The sequence below is a fragment of the Cladophialophora carrionii genome, assembly GCF_000365165.1.
Source record: "Cladophialophora carrionii CBS 160.54 unplaced genomic scaffold supercont1.7, whole genome shotgun sequence".
Classification (NCBI taxonomy): Eukaryota; Fungi; Ascomycota; class Eurotiomycetes; order Chaetothyriales; family Herpotrichiellaceae; genus Cladophialophora; species Cladophialophora carrionii.
The window spans coordinates 277,849-295,767 of record NW_008481832.1 but is presented as its reverse complement, the minus strand read 5'-3'; the positions used below and the strand labels follow the sequence as shown (position 1 = coordinate 295,767).

The following is a 17,919-nucleotide window of genomic DNA, read 5'->3' as shown; positions in this document are numbered from 1 at the left end:
TGGTGCAGAAAGTATCCCCAAGCAAGGTATCACGACTGACCCTTGGTCTGATGTATTCCTACAGGGACTCTACGGCGGAATATGGCATTCTAGACAGCCATGAAGCGTGGACGTGTTTGATATTGACATGTGCGTCTGGCAGGACCTCGGCTCATTCGCAGAAGGCAATTTCTATACTACAGTAATTACACAGTACCAGGTACTTTTCTATACTACTCTGTACACGCACTGACTTTCGTGCCAGAGTCTTTGAGACCAATTAGCATTCCCTTAACTGATCAGGATCGTTCTGGACGTTGTCCTCTCGCTCGCAGCTATCTGAAGCCGGCCACACTCCTGCGGTGCCCTACTTAGCTTTACCGCCATGACGCACCCGGAGCTCACTCGAGCTGGTATTTCCCTCCAGCTCGGTCGATTCCGTCTTCGCTAAATGCCCTGGTTCAGCGGTCGCATCTGCTTCGCGCCCGCTTCCGAAAGAATCTGCCCTCCTTGATCGGTTGGATTTACAGCCTGGTATCTTCGGTTCTCTTTCTTACGTCGTCTCCTCCGCGAACCCTTACTCCTCCCGTGTTTCTCTGTTAGCTCCACGACGAAGGTCACACTTTCATCCGTGTCGTACGCTGAACCGTCTGAGCGGCGCGATGCCTTATCTGCGAGTGATTTGGTCAGCAAAGTCCACCTGCTTTGAAACCGGCAAACGTGCCTTGGGCTTGCTTGAGGAGCAGTTGCATGCGTGACCCTAGCACGACGTCGACACGTTCCTGTTCTGTGGTGGCGTTTTCGAGGATTATTTCAATGGCGACTGGATGACAGACGGTCCAGAATCGGACATGGTCTTCTAATGCATCTATGGCCGCCATTTCCTCGGCCATTGTTTCGCGGATTTGGACTTCCACGACGGCCCACTTCTGGTTTGTCGTAGCCCTTTCTTCTGCCGTCGTCTCGCGCCGGTATTGCTCTTGCAGGAGTCGCTGTGCTTGGTGGTACACCTCTGGGAACGCCGACTTGGCCAGGTAGCTCCACGAGGGTCGAGTATTTGCGCGTCTCTCTCTCTCTCTGCGAAGACGATTACTTCCTGTTGCTCGTATGACAGGTTGTCGTGCGCTGCAGGGGCCGCCATGTTGGATAATGTTAGAAGCCAAGAGGAACGAGATGACCTGTCGCCAAAGACAGACGTCCATGATGAATTTCCGAATGCAGCCGGAGCGACGACAGGCTGCTGTGACCAAGACTCACCTTCTCTTGAAGCAGAGAACAGCTGTGACTGGGACATCATTCACCTAGGCCATAAGGTCTCACATAGATCATTGAAGAAGGGACACAGCCAATGGCTGGTAACATGTCCACTGTACCTATCTAGTTCTGTGGATGGCATGCCTCTGTGTGTCCACGCATGTAAGGATCGTAGTTGAATGAATCGCGAAAGAAATCAAACGAGTCAGCATATTTAATTGCACAACCTGAATTGCTTGCGCTCATCGCTCCGAGACAATACAATCCGCTTCTGCCCCAGATTGGTGAAGGAAAGATGTGAAGGGAGTGAACCCCGTAGAATCCAGACGGCAAAAAGCAGCTGTGGCACGTGGCTCCGCTGTCAGGCCAGAGCTGCAGTCACCGGGGTTTCAAGTCCAGCAAGCTACTCCGTAGTTCTGCTCACATTGTGCTCGCCCTGAAGATCACGTTACATGTTGATGACAGCATCCAGTTCCGAGCCGGAAATGCCGTGCAAAAATCGGGGCCCCAACAAATCGCATCCAAGTGGTTCGTCTCTGTAACAACCGTCGGAGATGAAGGCGGATCTGAAGCCAATCAAGAATGCGGACATGCAGTTGCTGCACGACATAAAGTGATCCCGAGTGCATGCATCCGCTGTCAGGCTGCTCTTGTTTCTAGAAAATTGTCAGAGTGATTGGGAACAGATCGCACCAGCGACATTGAAATTCGAGGAAGCCCTGTTGCCAAATGCCCACGCGAGTTCGATGCCTGCGCTTTGAAGCTGCCCTGAGACTTTCCTCACAGCGATGTCATTGATTAACCGAGCTCGTCCTGCGACTAATAAACTACTGTAACTAAATGTGAATGGAATGGAGCAACCGTCGATCTGGGTTCATTGCAGCTTCACCAGTGCGCACTTGCTTGCCACTTGCAACCTTTGATTTTGGACCTTTTCCATTATCGCTCTCTTTCACATCTCTCTTCGTTCGCTTTCCATCTCCCTGCCACTCGTTATGTACATCCTGTCTCTCGTTCTAGGCGTCGTCGCTGTCGTGCTCTCAGCCTCTGCTTCGCCACTACATGCCCGCTTCGATTACGACATCAAAGAGTCTCATAATGTCCCCCCACGATGGTCAAATATTGGCGACCCTCACCCACTGCATCTCCTGACTCTTAATATCGGCCTTGAACCCAGCAACTTCAACTCGCTAGAAGAGCACCTGTATCAAGGTGAGCTTCAACCCGGACGATCTGAAGACAGTTGTGTTCAAATCAGTCTGACCGGTTTCAGTCTCGGACCCAGTCCACCCTCGTTATGGCCAACATCTTTCCCAGCAAGAAGTCCATGATCTTTTGAGACCGACGGACGAGACCCTGAATCTCGTTCAGGAGTGGCTTGCCAGCAATAATATTGACACGTCTCGCTGTGAAATCAGCTCCGCCAAGGACTGGATCACTCTCACTCTTCCTGTTGCAAAGGTCGAACAGCTTCTCGACACCAAGTATTCCGTCTACCAACATGAAGACGGTACCAGACTCGTCCGTACCACCAGCTGGTCTCTACCACAGCCGCTCCATGATCATATTACCACAATCCAACCCACCACTGCCTTCCTCCGCGCCAGCCCGAAGGAGAACACAGTCATCGATGTCCCCTTCGATATCGCCTCGATCAAAACCACTGAAGCCGCTGACGCTGCCAATACGACCACCATCAGAGGTGCCTGCAATTTCGGGGGCATGACCACGAAGTGCTTGCGCACGCTCTACAACACCATCAACTACAAGCCCCAAGCTCCGCACAATAACTCAATTGCCTTCAACAATTTCCTTGGCCAGGTCTCCAATCGATCCGACGCCCGAGTTTTCTTGCAGAACTTCCGGCCGGACGCGGTTGATTCGGCCAATGCTATTACCCAGATTTCTGTGAACGGCGGAGCTGTCGATAACGGCACTGCTGGTGCAGGCATCGAAGGTAATCTCGACCTCGAAACCATTCTCGGCCTAGTCTATCCGACGCCGGTGACTTTGTACTCGACAGGCGGCATGCCTCCTTATCAGCCGGACAGGTTCACGCCGACGAACACGAACGAACCATACCTCACATGGCTGCTCTTTTTGCGGGACCAAAACATTACGACCATTCCCAAGGTCATTTCTACGTCTTATGGCGACCACGAGCAGACCGTGCCGAAGAGTTACGCCAAAACCGTGTGCAATCAGTTTGCGGCCCTAGGCGCTCAGGGCATCTCCTTGTTCTTCAGCTCGGGCGATGCTGGCGTTGGCGACAACTCAAGCTGCATCACAAACGATGGCACCAATCGAACGGCCTTTATGCCAGTCTTTCCCGCTTCCTGCCCGTACGTCACCACCGTTGGTGGAACTATGAACTACCCCGAGGTTGTGGCGTACGATTCGCGCAATGGATTTGTCTCTGGCTCGGGGTTCAGCAACTATTTCCCACGGCCGCAGTGGCAGAGTACCGCGGTAGAACGATACCTTGATACTGTCGGGTCACAGTTTAAAGGCTTGTACAATGCTTCTGGCCGTGCGTACCCGGACCTCGCAGCACAGGGATACAGATATCTCGTCTGGCTTAATGGGACCATTCACAGTGTCGATGGTACGAGTTGCTCGGCCCCGACCATTGCGAGCATATTCTCCCTGGTGAACGACGCGCTCGTGGCGAAAGGCAAATCGCCCATGGGGTGGCTGAATCCCTGGCTTTACCAAAAAGGCTTTGAGGCATTCACAGATGTCGTCAACGGCAGCAGCATCGGCTGCAAAGGAGCCGGGTTTAGTGCTGCTAAGGGATGGGATGCCGCAAGCGGTTTCGGCACGCCGGACTTTGAGAAGATTCTGGACGTGCTCGGGGTTGGAGCGTCTTGAGGGCGCCGGTGAAAACCGATGGTAATGGACGAATAACATAGTATTTCGTGCCGGGTAACGCACGGATCTTGTGGCGAGGTCATGGTGGACGATGTGGTTCATCTTAGATGAAAGCGCGCGCATGGCTATCGGGTGTTACAATGTTTCCACTAATGGGGGGAAGTGACGGAAACGAACCTTTCTCCTGGCATATCATGAGATATGGCGGCATAGAGCCACAGCAGCTGTGCTAGCAGACTCGACGACAGAAATAGCTGAGGCAGTTAATCTCAAACCCGGGGCACATGAGCGGACGGGAGCAGTAACTCGACTTAATGTGGCGTGAGATGGTAGAGCCAGTCAGCTACTTTGATACCCAGGTATGTATGTATGTCCCGCCCAAAGCGGATCAGGACACCAGTTTGTGTAGATACAAGGCCACTACCATCTAGCATATTGATCAATGATCAAGGTTTCAATCATTCGAAGGTTGAACACCGAGATGACAGCTTCCCAATAAGACCGTCGTTCTCTGAATATACAGCGTTGTCTCGCTACTGTGCAACTCGTCCTTCGAATGTCTATTAGTCCGTCACATCCAAGACCCTCCACATCATACAGAGTACGTACCTACTAGGTAGGTATCTCACCCATATGTACTCCCGTACTTCGTACCTACCTACCTAAGGTACGGAGGACGAAGTATGTACTGTACCTATGTATATAGGTATCTTGTCTCCTTTGGTGCCACGCGGCAGAGATTCCCCGCCCGCTGTGCGATTACATATGTACTCCGTACATATCCACGAGCCATGACGGATCAATGCTTTCCCACAATGCCTGCTTCGCTGATAACTGTCGGAGCAGGACGCAGTGACTAAACTACCGTGATTAATTCCTCTCGTACCTTATCTACCTTAGGCTTCACTTCCTTTCAGGTGTGTTATTGTGCGCGCGATCTACAGCTGGCTACCTAGATTCTGCCCTGCCCTGCCCTGGGTTCGCGGGAGTTCATTCCTGGTGCCTACGCACCCTTGTTCGACGTACCTGTTCAGACAGTATACAGCATCAAGATCTGCCTCAGAGATCGACCTCAATCCTCTCGAAGTCTGAGCTGGATCGCAATTAATCCCCAAAAGCAGAGAGAGTCAGAAGTGAAAGCGAGGGTGAGAGTGAGGCTGACGGTAGAATCATGGCTCGTACGTCCGCCCTTGCTACCTGTCTATACATATATTACTTGATACAGTACCTACGATTGTGGTACACAGAATGCGAGTACCTACCTAGGTAGCACGATTCTGTTCGTGGTTACAGTGTGCGCAACGGCCGTGTCTCTTGTCCTATCCTTTTTCTCCTCTGTACCCTGTACTCTGCAGGGTCGCTGGCCACATTTGGACTGACATTTTGTTCCCTTCATAGATACTACTTTCCCCAGCGATCTCCCCGTGCCCAATGACGACGGGGCGTACGATCATCTGACCGACGTCACCATTCCGGCGGATATCAGCCTCCCCGTCGCACACAGTCCAAAGCAGAAAGTCAGACTCGCCGAGTTGGAAGGGTTAACGGTGGTGTTTTGCTACCCACGAACAGGTATGATTGCCATCCATCCTACTATACAGCTTGTTTGCTCAAGCTTCGACTTCGACCTCGAGCGTCACTTTTCTGGAGAATCAGTCTCGATGACTCTCGACTGACCGAGCAACCACTTAGGCGCACCCAATGAGATCGTACCGGATTCCTGGAACGCCATCCCCGGTGCTCGCGGCTGCACCCCGCAAGCATGTTCCTTCCGAGACAACCTGCCTCAACTGCGCTCGTTCGGTGTGGCGCACATCTACGGCATCTCAACGCAATCGCCTTCGTACCAAGCGGAAGTGCGTGAACGGTTACATCTGCCGTATGATCTTCTGAGTGACGAGAATTTGGACTTTCAGCGGGGTTTGAAGTTGCCGACGTTCGAGTGGGAGGGAGGGAAAGTCCTGAGGAGATCGATGATTGCTTTGCGAGACGGGAAAGTCATCAAGTGGTGGTACCCGGTTTTCCCACCGGATCGGGGCGTCGATGATTTGATCGAGTGGTTGAAAGCAGAGCAGAGTTTGGTGTAGATGTTCTGGACATGTAATAACAAGTCTCGACAAGCATGGAGCCTACTCCCTCTAGCCGAAGTCCATTGCGCTTGTTGTCCCGTCCCTCTTTTTTTTAACTACATAGGCGCCATTCCCATAGGTATCGTAGTCAAAACTCCATTCTTGTCGTATCTCGCCTTGAAGAACGTATAGCTGAGCGTGATGGTATCGATGCCCCTCATCTGCGGATCCTTCACAAACTCCGGATCGATGAAGAAGAACACGGGCATATCGACCGTCTCGCCGGCATTCAGTCTCTGTTCCTCAAAGCAAAAACACTGGATTTTGCTAAAATATGGCGCCACCTGCGCAGGTGTTACGGAGTAGGTAGCCACCCCAATAATGTCTGCGTCGCTCTTGTTCGTGGCCGTGTAGAAAGCTAATGCCGTTTCGCCCGGTAGCACGCGGACTTCTCGTTGCTGCGGTGTAAACTTCCAGGGGAGGATATCCGAAACGGAGCCGTTGAAGGTGATGCGTAGGCGGCGGTGGTCTTCGACGGGTTTTAAGCGTACCGCCGGATCGCCGCTGGAATCGTGTGTTTTCACGGGTTGACCGGACCAGCCGGTCTGCTGGCATATCTAGTGACGCATGAGTGACGGGCTTTCGTTGTACGGAAAAGCTAAATGCTCACCATTTTGTAGAGTGGAACGGAGGCATATGAGAGGGCGAGTAGAGCTATTCCTGCGCTCAGTCCGTAGTACCTGCGCACCTGGTCAGCTCGAGAGACTGGATCCCTGTTTCTTGCGGCACACACATCACGGTCATATTTTTCTGCCGGGCCTCAGCCCTGGCGGCTTCAAAGGCCGTCGCATATCGAGATCTCGGGGTGGATTTGGAAAGTGACCGACGCTGGGCCTGCCACTTGGGAAGTCGGGAAGGTCTTGCGTTAGGTTTGAGGATACCTGAAGATATTGAGTAATTCGACAGAGCACGCCTGCAGGCGGGGCACACAGACAACATGGTGGTCGCACGAGAGTTCAAAGCCGACCGTGGTGGTCTGAGAGGGTCTGAAATAGAAAGGTACATGATATGCGTCAATGATGCGCCGGATACTGCAAAGCATAATCGCAGAGTACGTGGATATACTTGTGCGCCTCAATGGTACTCCACTCCGACAATCGGTAGGTACACGGAACTTAAAAAGGGGCGCATCGCATTAGATCCTGCGAATGATGTGAGGAGGGCGAAGCAGTAAAGAAGCGGAAGTAGACTGGAGCTCATCGGTATAGCGGGCTCTAGGAAACTGGCATGGTGGAGGTTTCTACCATGGGGATGACAGGTACAATCAGAGGGCAAATACAGCTCGGGGAGAAAGTTGTACGACCCAAACAGTTGATTGAGCTCGCCGAGGGACAATGAGGAAAGGGTTTGTGTTGAGAACTGGGGATCTGACTGCATCGATTCCGTACCACCGATTGTCCTGTCAAAGCTTGAAGAGACCGCTTTTTATGGGGCCGTACAGATCTCAGCATCTATACGGAGTACAAAACACAGGACTAGTACGAGTACTCCGTAGAGGCATGCGGATTTTCTCTCCAAGTGATTCGAGCCATAAGCCAAAGGCGATAGGCTGTAGGGTGTTGAGTGGAACTACGGAGCACTCGTAAATGAACTCCATCGATTGCTTACATTGTAACAGGCGCCCCTTCCTTACATAAGGGTGTCCACACTTGCTTGTTTCTTTGCAGCACCTGAACGTCAACGCACCATGCATCGTGCTCCGGCGTCGCTTACGATGTACAACGCAATCACGAAATGAGTGAACCCTTGCTCCTTCCTGCCCCAAAAAGACAAAGCTGGCGGTGGGGGCGCGTTCCCGCGTTACTCGGCGACAAATACAGTAGCGGGTATCCGAACCGAACCCCAAGCTGCACAAGTGACATACCAATCGCATCGCGCGTTGTGTAGCACGTTAGGAAACCACTGGGCGTCCTCCACCACTATTGTCAAGGACAAAGAGTACGAGTACAAGCTTGCAACCGGCGACGCCATTCAAGATGTTGCACATGGTGTTCTCTTCCTCCATCCATCGACGGATCCGTTCATCTCTTCCCCTTCGAGGACTTGGGGTGCCCCTATTACAGAAGCATGAGCGTGACGGCGAGCCAAAGTCGCCAAATTCAATCTCCTCAGTCCCTGCTTGGAAGCTGAAGATGCCAGTGCGCTAAAACTTGCATCACAAGCAAAGTCTAGATCGAACCCTCTGCGTTTGCTTGGTCCGTCCAAACCCTCTTTGAGCATCTCCTCACTCCTGCCTTTGTTGTCGTTCGTGTCAACTTACTTCTGTGTCGAAGACTCGTTCGTTTGTCACCGAACTGAGGCTCCAAAGCCTCAGTATGAGGCTGGCTTGGCTGTCGTCACGTCAAGTCCAGCGTCGTCTCCTCATCTCCTTGATTGTCTCCGCGCTCACATTCTGGTGTTTACTGCCGAGGCGCAAGCATGAACTCAAACCAGCCAACTTGGAAGAGCGATACCCTCTCCTTTGGCGACATGTACATGCATTTAATGGGTCCGGAGGAGGTAGGCCAACCTCACCCTGCTCGAGGCTTTGCAAGACAATAGCGGAGTTGGAAGCACCCCGGCACTGATTGCCCCTTGGCTTGAGGCTTTGCTAATATCCCTTCAGCGTGGTATATCCCGCCAAACTGGTTGTCTTCTGCCGGTGTTCAGCCGGAGAACATTGTCGATGCCGCTCTGCTAGCCTCACAAGTGACCAGTGCGAATAGGCATCGACATATCGAACATTCGTCAATTCCACTTTTACTTCACCAGACGTGGAAGAATCGGCGGGTCGACACGTGGTCGGACCTCCTCCGACTCAGTGTGGAAAAATGGCTTCGCTACGTTGTCTCGGACGACATGGCATACTTCTTCTGGGAGGATGACGGTGTTTTACAAATGCTGGACGAATTTGAGCCCGACTTCGTTGAACAATTCCGTTCATTGCCCTCCAATGTGGAACGAGCGGACGTGTTTCGGATTCTGGTACTGAAATGGTTTGGCGGCATTGTAAGAATCTCAGTGTGCACTCTAAACTCATCGACTCTATAAACTGACTGGTCGCGCGTAGTACGCAGACGTCGACACCCAACCCCTTCGCAGGCCCTCTTCCTGGTTATCGCCATCAGATCTCGCCCCCTGGACTGACCCAGTCACAAATTCGAAATTCTCTTCCGACAATGCAGTCAGTATCGTTCTTGGCATCGAAGCGGACTGCCCTCCCGACAAGGACGACTACTGGCGAATGGGGTATTCACATCCTGTCCAGCTTACACAGTGGGCATTAGCATCGAGTTCGGGCCATCCAATTCTTCTTCATTTCATGGACACCCTCCAGCGCAGGCTGAACCAGGTGGCTAACAGATATGGGGGAGACCTCACTGATATGGACGCGGCCAAGGAATTACGACAAATTGGTCCTCTGTCACTTACCGGGCCTGTGGCTATTACCGTTGCAGCCATGACTTGGCTTGAAGAACAAGCCGGCTTGAGATGGAACGCTCTTACCGGACTGTTCGATGGAGGGCGGAGTAAACTAGTCGACGACGTCTTGATACTGCCAATCACCGGCTTCAGGTACGTGATAAGTCCTTTAGTTTCGTTGCCAGCAGAAGACATGCTGATCTCAGAACAGTCCCGGGCGGAGAAAATATGGCAATATGGGATCCAAACCCGTCACAGATCCATCTGCGCGTGTCTGGCATCGAGCACAAGGCTCGTGGCGCTCCTTCGATGTCAAAGTCGAATACGGCAAATTCTGTCGCAGCGTTTTCGGATTGTGCAAGGATTGGTCTAAACAGCCCGCCTCAGTGCGCCCGTAATATTGTCGCTGGCGACCGTCCTGCCGACCCAGACGGCGACACGTTCAAAACTTCGTGGAAAAGGATTCGACACACCGGCCGTCGGGAGGAAAGGCGGATTGCCAGGCTGCCTCAAAGTGCCCAAAGTCATTCTATGCCACACTCACCTTCCGGGTTACATGGGAAGAGAAGCGGCAAGAAACGGTGTAACACCCGCGAGAGACCAATGAACCATCTCTGTGGGACACGGAGGATCCAGCCTTCAGCGACGTATCATTGAATATGATTGGCACCAAGCGACTAGGTACAGTCTGATGCGTCGGACGGGCGGAAGGGGAATCGGCTCAATCCTGACAATCTCCCTGTCATATCGAGCGAGTCTTGTAGGGGCTTAGATACGCTATGTCCCCAATGTCCGACATTATGCGGACTCTAAGACAGGAATATATCTATCCCAAGTCATACAGTAGTTTGGCCCAGGTCTCGAAGTCCTCACCCATTTTCCACCACGCTACTTGCAGCCAGCTGTCATGCATCTAACGGTCACGCGTGAGATGCACAGATACTCTCTGGGACATATACGTAATTTCTTATACACAGTATATTTGGTTTCTAGCCTCAGTGGTTTAATAGTGGCGTCCCCTTTATTCAAGTGGGGATTGTGGACCATCAACGAGCGCGTACGAGGTACTGGGACGGTAGTCAAATACTGTACACTATACACTTCTTCAACCAGCCACGAGCAAGGACATCTTGGCTCCAGCTCTGCTGTCTACTGGTAGTGTTCTGGACCGTGAATACATGGGAAGCCCTGTGCTTGCGTAGTTGGCATATGAAGGGTACTTTGACCTTCTTTCTTTCGCCTACGATCAAGACCACGTCAGCTAGGAAATGTCGTGAGCCATGCAATCAGTGAGCGCTCCAGTGTACTGTGTGATTCAGTAGCACTTGGGTGGTTTCGGTCATCCCTGGAATCTGTTGCTTGCATTGCTGTTTAGTCGTGCACATACTCTTGAAGGCGGAGTCACTGAGGACAGATGACTTTGCAACAGATCTATGCATTGCCATTGCCCTGACAGCCTGCTCAGCCTGCACTAATACGAGGTGTAACTTGTAACTTGCAACTCGTACGAGTTTATGAGCACGAACTGTAGGGTTACTGAAGAGCAGCTGAAGGTGATATCAGAGGCCCTTTGCCCTCGGCCGGCTGCCCGTTGCCCGCCAGCCGCAAGTTCCAGTGACGTCAAAGAGCTGCACTCTTGTGCCTCGACACAAAGTGGGCCGTGCCATGATGAATGACCCGTGAGGACCCAACAGCTCAACATACCTAATCTTCGCTCAACAAAGCCGATGAAGTGGACTATGCAGTGACGAGTGGCATGTGATTTTCATTCCTGGAATACTAAGTGCTCTTACTGTGGTACATGGAATTGTTTCACGCCGTCACTCAATCCATCGGAAACGTTCTGACCTGCGACTACTTCGACACGTTCAAGGCATTCAAGATGGAGGGCAACAAGACTCAGGACAAGACAATGGATACCGTCCCGGGAGGGGAGACTCCTCAGTATGTTTTATAGCCAACTCGTACCCTTGTTCTCCCCTCAACTCGCACGCACAAGTATTTTATCAGGATATGTTTTTGTTAACGGGAGACTGCTTGCAGGTATGAGTCGATCAAGACTGAGACTGTTCCTGCCTCGAAACAAAGAGGCCAACTGGGTGGTACATATTTGCCCTTCTCGAACGCCGAGCTTTTCCCATACCGCATTCTGACACTTTTGGCAGAGGGTCCCAACACGTCCGAGACGGCTACAGCAGCGGACCAAGAGCGAGGGCAGAAGACCGCGGAAAATATAAGGTACGGTCAGAACATTTCAGAGTCCGGCATGGGTGGCAAGACCACTTCGCAGACCGGTGAAGCTGGGCCGCAGGCTGGGTATGGAGGTGCGCCAGACCGGTCCGACGACCAAAAGGACAGACGGCCGCAGCAGAGATATGGCGAGGGGACTGGCATTGGGGCGTGAGCCGGTCGGTTTTCCAATGTGTGTATAACAGCAATTCCTATGCAATCCCTTCAGGGTGCTACATGCACCGTCGTTGCAGTCGGGTCTAGCCCAGTCGAGATTGTATGCGGAGGTACCTTGACTGCGGGAGGAACGATCGGTTGTGGCTCACTCTTGTCCTTGGGCTCGACCTCTCTCCTTGCTTCTTTCAGGCTTTGCAGTGTCACTCCGGGACCCAACTTCGTGATGCCAACCATCGGGGGATCGCCCTTCGTGACGAACTCCCACAATCCAGGCAATTTGTTCCCTGCCAGTCGGAAGGCGTCCCTTATCACTTGCTCGTGCAGATTGCTCTTGATCTCGAAGACCACTCGGCTGACGGGTATACGTGCTGCCCAGTAGTCGAATTTGCCCTTCCCCTTACCCATTCGTACATCGCTGCCTTTGGTGTAGACGCCAATATTCGCGCTCACCCGTTTGTACAATCTGAACCGCTCGCCGCGTAGTCTTCTGTTTATGGTTTCCTCGGCGTTCTTCAGCTGCTTGGCGGATACCCTTCGATCGTGGTCTTTCATGCGCAGGCCGTAGTCACCCCAGACGACGGTCGTCCCTCGCATCGATCCGCCCGTAGGCATGCGCGGGCGCCCGACGTGCGATTTTCGCACTTCGGGCCTCTTTGGCGTCAACCAGTCTTGACGTGGTGTCGTCGTAGAGAAGGAGCGAACGCATTTCGATTTAGCGTGAACTGAAAGAGGATTGGGAAGGTACTGAATGCGGCTCGGTCGGGCGAATGACGGGGTGGAAGTGTTGGGGAGGATCGTCTTCGTCCGGAGGTATCTTAAGCAGGCCACTGGAAGGCTGTTAGATCCTGGAATAGACATGAGCAGGCGAGAGAGAGATTTGGTACCAGAAGGACCTCGTGATGGTCCAGCCATTTTGGCAAGTCTCTCTCGCGAGCTGCAGCTGGGTTCCCGAGTGTCGCGGTCTGCTAACCCACGCAGAAGAGACCTTTCCTGAGATGAACGCAGAAAGAGGGGATATCCTGTTCTGCTGCTCTCCACGAAATCTGACCGGTCTTCTGACTCGATGCACAGTCACGTTGAAAATGTACTGCGTAGAGCTTCCGGGCAGACACACACATATGTCGCGCTGGAGCGAATACGAAACCGAAGTTGATTCGGTGGAGTAAACGTGCGTCAACCGCACTTCCTAAATCTTCGTGCTCGCCCCGAGTGCTGGCTGATGAATGTTTCCTGCGAAGAGTGTCTTGCACTTTTCCAAGTAAGCCACCTAGCTTTGATCATGTAACTGCATAATCTGTCTGTCTAAGAGCTTTCATACCCTTTGCTGCCTTCTCAACTGGTAAAGCAACTCATCTCACAAACCAGCACCTTATGCTCATTGCGGCAGGGAAGGTTGGAAAATACGATAACTTTCTATACAAGTACTTTTCTATGGTAAAGTGCGCTATCATTGTGGAACTAATATGGACACTCGTCATGATGGGAAGAGTCGCTTAAACGCAAGGCGAACGCCACTTGTCCTCAGCTCGTAAGTCGGTACCAGCCATTGACACTGGAGAGTGACCTCCCTGTCAACATTCGCCATCAGGTTTCTCCGTCCGTTGTAGGCCGCTTTCACTACCCTGTGAAGCTGCATACCACGATTGGTGCTCTGTCTTCTCTTGGCCCTCCTCAGCAAGTCGTGTATAATCGCCAGCCTGCTTCGATCCGTTGGGAACAAAGAACCGCTTGTCGATCCGGGTAAATTTCAAGATGCAAAGTAGGAGAATCTCGAGCGAGAAGTTGAAGATGTAGAAGCAGGCCTTGGAGTTGTACCATGGTGGATTGGTGACAGGCCGTGGAGGCATCCAGGTGATCCCCGTTTTGAATCCAGAGATCAGCATGCAAAGCAGCGCCGTTGAGGTGACGATGATCAACTTGCTTTTCATGCTGCCTTGTCCGAAGTGCTCAATATGTTGCGATTTCGGCAGGAAGACGGCCAAAGCTACATGGATTGCTGGAAGACACGTGAAGACGAGCAGGTAGGTGATGGCCGCCAGCTGAACGTCTCGGCAAGCCTGCTTGGTGTGAGGGTTGAGCGTATATGCTGAGAGCACTACCGATGTGATCACCATGATCAGCGCTCCAGCGATACAGGCGTAAAAGACTTTGTATGCTGCCCGCAATATCGGGTTCCATCCCAACTCTGGGTGAGTGGCTCGCAATATGCGTTGTGCCAGGATCAGATTGATGACATAAACTATCAGGATACCGGCATTCACAAAGATTGATGCTGCAATTGCCAATCGTACGTTGTGCGGTGTCGTTGCCCATGCGATCCGGAGAGACAGTGTGGCTATCCTGGCCATACAGAAACCGAACAAAGCTGCGGAAGGAAGGAATTTGTGCCCTTTTCGTCGATTGATCTGGAAGATGGTCATGTTTGCCGCCGCAAAGCAGATATAAAGGAAGATGAAGACGGCGTCGGTTGGCACATCCGTGGACACTGTCGGTAGCCCACCTATGGCTGCCGTCTTCGAAGGATATGGGCCTCCCATTCTGGATTCTGACAGAGGGCTGTAGCGGTGGGAGTCGTGATGAGAGTTGTCGATGGGTCTTCTGAGCGGGTGGACGCGAATTCTTGCTGTTTTGCTTGGTAATGGTCAAGAGTTACTAGACCGGGCGCCATTCTATATACTTGTACCGGTTTCCCTGCCATGACGAATGCGATGCTGGGCCTCTGAAGGCAAACGCAAAAAGGGAGGGGTTTTCGCTTTCGAGAACCTATCTCCGGGTTCAGAGAGTAGTTCTTGCCGGTCCTACTTGAATGCTAGGGAGCCGACCTGAGTGATGGTATGGAAGCAGGCATAAAGCAGGCCAATGAGGATGCGTCGGCGGCGGCATTCCAAAGCGGTCCGGACGAAAAACCTGTCCACGCACCAAGTCAGGACTCCGACGCCGGCTCTGAAAAGAGAATCGTCTGACTGTCAAACTGTCGGGGCCGAAGTGGAGGAAGGAAACTCCGTCTGCTTCTACAACTCGAGGATTGGGTGATAGTGTCAAGTGCCAATAAGTGACGGGCAGCCGACTCCTCCGTGTCGCCTTACGACGCAAAATAGCGTGTCAGACAAGGCGATCCCCTCTCGCGGTAGCACTCAGTAGGCTCTTCACATCAAGCAAGACAACGAGCCGAGAGTTTACGCCAAACCTTGACAGGGAGCTGGCTCGGAACTGCAAACATAAGAGGTCAACAGAAGAGGTCCTTTGACTCGGCCTCGCGCGTCAATCCCCTCCGCTTCGGCCGTGGGTAGATGATTCTTCCGTTCGAACTTCCAAATGCCGCAGAGTAGCAGCCATGTCTGAAATTGAATTGCTGAAGCAAGCCCGGAAGGGGACGAAAAGCTGTACCGAGTGTGAGTCCATTTCCTAAGCCCTTCGAAGAAAGGTGCAAACCCGATATGCAAGAGGCTTCGGCACAGCTGAGGCGTTGGGGACCGGTCAAATGAAACGGGACGTTTAGGCGGCGTAGAGCTACAGTACTCTCAATGCCGCTCCTGAGAAGCCCACGCAGACGAAGCTCTTCCCAATTCAGCGTGAAGGATATCCAGCAGCGCGGTCGGCCAGTGCTTGTCGGGTCTTACCACCTTTCTTCGGATTGGCCTAGGCTTTCGTACCAGGGCTATCTGCTGATACCGCGCAGGTAGGCGCCGTAAGGTCCGCTGTATCCGCAATCCCGAAGACGCAGACACCTGCCGCGGCTGCGAAGATCGAGGCTTGCAATGTGTTGCTCAAGTATTCAGCTCGAGACCACATCGGCCACCACGTCTGCCCTCTCGGCATCGCATTGCGCAACTGGAGTCAGAGGTCGCTAGCCTGCGGAAGGCCGTCCACAACATTCAGTCAAAGTTGGGTTATCAGACAATTGACATCGAGCCAAACTCTGCGCAGACGGCCTATAGCCCCGGAGAAGACGAAACTGATGACGACTCTAACGCTTCAGATGTTATTGCCACCGAACAACCGACGCATTTGCGTTCGCTCTTCCAGAATGATTGGTTGACTTCCGACATCGGCGGCCAGGATGAGCAGTCCCAGGACCGTAGAGTCAAGGCCTCTGCTCATCTCTTGGACTCTGCCAGAGAGAGATTGCAAAGGCTGGTCCCCTCCAAAGTAGATGCCATGAACATGGCTAGGACCGCGTCGAAGTGGCTGGATTTAGTCAACGCGGTCCTTGCACAGCCATTCGGGCTGAATTCGCAGCAAGAGCTGCTCGACAGTTACGACAACATGCTCAAACCTGACGTGGATGCCATGACGCTGGCCGCTTGGCTGCTCGACCTCGCACTCACAGCTCAGCAGGAGCCCCAACTCTACAACAGTCCTGCAACGTCCCTCAACCGGTTCCACACGGTTTCGGATTTCTCTCGAGCAGTATCTGACACCGTCGAGAGTGCGCTCTTCGCCCACGATCGGCTACTGGGGACAGTCCAGGGGTTAGGCATGGCAATGCACTTCCTTCGACTGTAAGCACTCCAGGCATCACGCTCCGTCGGAGGAGAGCTAACAGAGATCACAGTCAAATCAGCCAGGGAAATTTTCACAAAGCCTGGATTCGAGTGCGACATTGCATAGCCCTCGCCGAGCTGCTTGGCCTCTCACGACTACCGCAGGGTTCCCAGCATAACCACGCCGGACGAACGCAAGAGGAAAGATCCCAGTATCATAGAATAAAGCTCTGGGAGTTTATGTGCTCTGGGGAAAGATTGTCGGGAATGCTCGTCAACCGACCACCCATCTCGCGGCGCTTGGAAGACCCGAGTGCTCAACCGTTGATTGTGAACGGCATCGTCCAAACCCAGATTTACCTAAAGAGATTGACAGACACCACGGCCAAATTCCATACGTTGGATGATCCGGTCGTCACACGTGGAGCGAGCGCTCAAGCATATGCATCTGCACTCGAACTCGACCGAGAGCTTAGGGTTCTCGCGTCAGAAACTCCAAAATCATGGTGGGAGCAAGACACGAACGAGGTCAAAGCTGCACACTTGTGTCAGATATTGCATTACTACTTTGTAATGCGAGTACACTTACCATTTACTGTACGACAAGGTCTTGGGGAAGCTAATATCTACAGCCGCCTAACATGTTTGAATGCCTGCGAAGAAGTCGCTCGGCGCTACCAAGGGTTGCGTCGGTTGCTGCCCTCTGGGATCTTTCTCTCGCCGATAATGGACTTGCAAGCCCTCACAGCTACGGTCGTCCTACTCCTCGCATCCCACGGTGGAGCAGGCAACGATCGGATAGAGCTCCAGGCCAACAACGCTCGAGCACAGGAGACAGCAGCCCAGGTTTTGAGAGTGATGGAGGAAAAGTCGGGCGATGCAGCCGGGTCCAGTTTTGCTCGACAAGGTGCCAATGCCATTCGTTCTCTGAGCGCGCTTCTCCAAAGGAGTGAAGGTGCGGCGGGTTCGAATCAGTTGAGTTTGAAGGTTCCACTGCTAGGAAACATTAACATCCGCCGCAATATGAATCCTCCTCCGGTGGCAACGACCGGGAATCAGCAACCGGCGCAGCTCATGCCAGGTACCGGACTTTGGGACCCAAGTCAACACGCCGCCTCCCAACTGTTCGACGGAGCAGCTCTGAACCAGCTGCAGGTTGCCCCTTCGACTATGCAGGAGCAGGCTAACTGGCAGTGGAATCCTCTCTCGTGGTCAATTGAGGACAATCCATTCCAGGATGCTTTCATGATAGACAACCTAGACCAACTCGGCATGTGGCAGGGTGATGATATTAGCCTGCAGTTCAATAGCTGAGTATTACTCTCCGAGTGTCGAGACAATCACATACATGACCGCGGAGTGATGTACAGAGTATTAATAGAACTTTCACGAAC

At 52.8% G+C, this 17,919-nt stretch overlaps 9 protein-coding genes across 9 annotated transcripts; 5 read left to right on the top strand and 4 right to left on the bottom strand.

Moving 5' to 3' along the window:
* Nucleotides 1-426: 426 nt before the first annotated feature.
* Nucleotides 427-1,181, bottom strand: G647_08196 (uncharacterized protein; the record flags this gene model as incomplete). The annotated part of the gene is made up of 2 exons (XM_008732508.1): nt 427-650; nt 680-1,181. 2 exons carry the CDS (start codon nt 1,179-1,181, stop codon nt 427-429), a joined length of 726 nt encoding a protein of 241 aa, XP_008730730.1.
* Nucleotides 1,182-2,228: 1,047 nt separating this feature from the next.
* On the top strand, nt 2,229-4,104 carry G647_08195 (uncharacterized protein; the record flags this gene model as incomplete). The annotated part of the gene is made up of 2 exons (XM_008732507.1): nt 2,229-2,445; nt 2,507-4,104. 2 exons carry the CDS (start codon nt 2,229-2,231, stop codon nt 4,102-4,104), a joined length of 1,815 nt encoding a protein of 604 aa, XP_008730729.1.
* A 1,171-nt stretch (nt 4,105-5,275) lies between these two features.
* G647_08194 (uncharacterized protein) lies at nt 5,276-6,191 on the top strand (the record flags this gene model as incomplete). Its single annotated transcript, XM_008732506.1, has 3 exons — nt 5,276-5,282; nt 5,503-5,676; nt 5,797-6,191. The coding sequence occupies 3 exons, from the start codon at nt 5,276-5,278 to the stop codon at nt 6,189-6,191; spliced, it is 576 nt and encodes a 191-aa protein (XP_008730728.1).
* Nucleotides 6,192-6,289: 98 nt separating this feature from the next.
* On the bottom strand, nt 6,290-6,846 carry G647_08193 (uncharacterized protein; the record flags this gene model as incomplete). Its single annotated transcript, XM_008732505.1, has 2 exons — nt 6,290-6,790; nt 6,844-6,846. 2 exons carry the CDS (start codon nt 6,844-6,846, stop codon nt 6,290-6,292), a joined length of 504 nt encoding a protein of 167 aa, XP_008730727.1.
* Nucleotides 6,847-8,548: 1,702 nt separating this feature from the next.
* Nucleotides 8,549-10,033, top strand: G647_08192 (uncharacterized protein; the record flags this gene model as incomplete). Its single annotated transcript, XM_008732504.1, has 4 exons — nt 8,549-8,732; nt 8,839-9,221; nt 9,283-9,788; nt 9,847-10,033. 4 exons carry the CDS (start codon nt 8,549-8,551, stop codon nt 10,031-10,033), a joined length of 1,260 nt encoding a protein of 419 aa, XP_008730726.1.
* Nucleotides 10,034-11,436: 1,403 nt separating this feature from the next.
* Nucleotides 11,437-12,039, top strand: G647_08191 (uncharacterized protein; the record flags this gene model as incomplete). The annotated part of the gene is made up of 2 exons (XM_008732503.1): nt 11,437-11,579; nt 11,679-12,039. The coding sequence occupies 2 exons, from the start codon at nt 11,437-11,439 to the stop codon at nt 12,037-12,039; spliced, it is 504 nt and encodes a 167-aa protein (XP_008730725.1).
* Nucleotides 12,040-12,089: 50 nt separating this feature from the next.
* Nucleotides 12,090-12,953, bottom strand: G647_08190 (ribosomal protein L16; the record flags this gene model as incomplete). The annotated part of the gene is made up of 1 exon (XM_008732502.1): nt 12,090-12,953. The coding sequence occupies one exon, from the start codon at nt 12,951-12,953 to the stop codon at nt 12,090-12,092; it is 864 nt and encodes a 287-aa protein (XP_008730724.1).
* Nucleotides 12,954-13,612: 659 nt separating this feature from the next.
* On the bottom strand, nt 13,613-14,578 carry G647_08189 (uncharacterized protein; the record flags this gene model as incomplete). Its single annotated transcript, XM_008732501.1, has 1 exon — nt 13,613-14,578. The coding sequence occupies one exon, from the start codon at nt 14,576-14,578 to the stop codon at nt 13,613-13,615; it is 966 nt and encodes a 321-aa protein (XP_008730723.1).
* Nucleotides 14,579-15,565: 987 nt separating this feature from the next.
* G647_08188 (uncharacterized protein) lies at nt 15,566-17,839 on the top strand (the record flags this gene model as incomplete). The annotated part of the gene is made up of 3 exons (XM_008732500.1): nt 15,566-15,635; nt 15,721-16,543; nt 16,597-17,839. The coding sequence occupies 3 exons, from the start codon at nt 15,566-15,568 to the stop codon at nt 17,837-17,839; spliced, it is 2,136 nt and encodes a 711-aa protein (XP_008730722.1).
* Nucleotides 17,840-17,919: the final 80 nt, after the last annotated feature.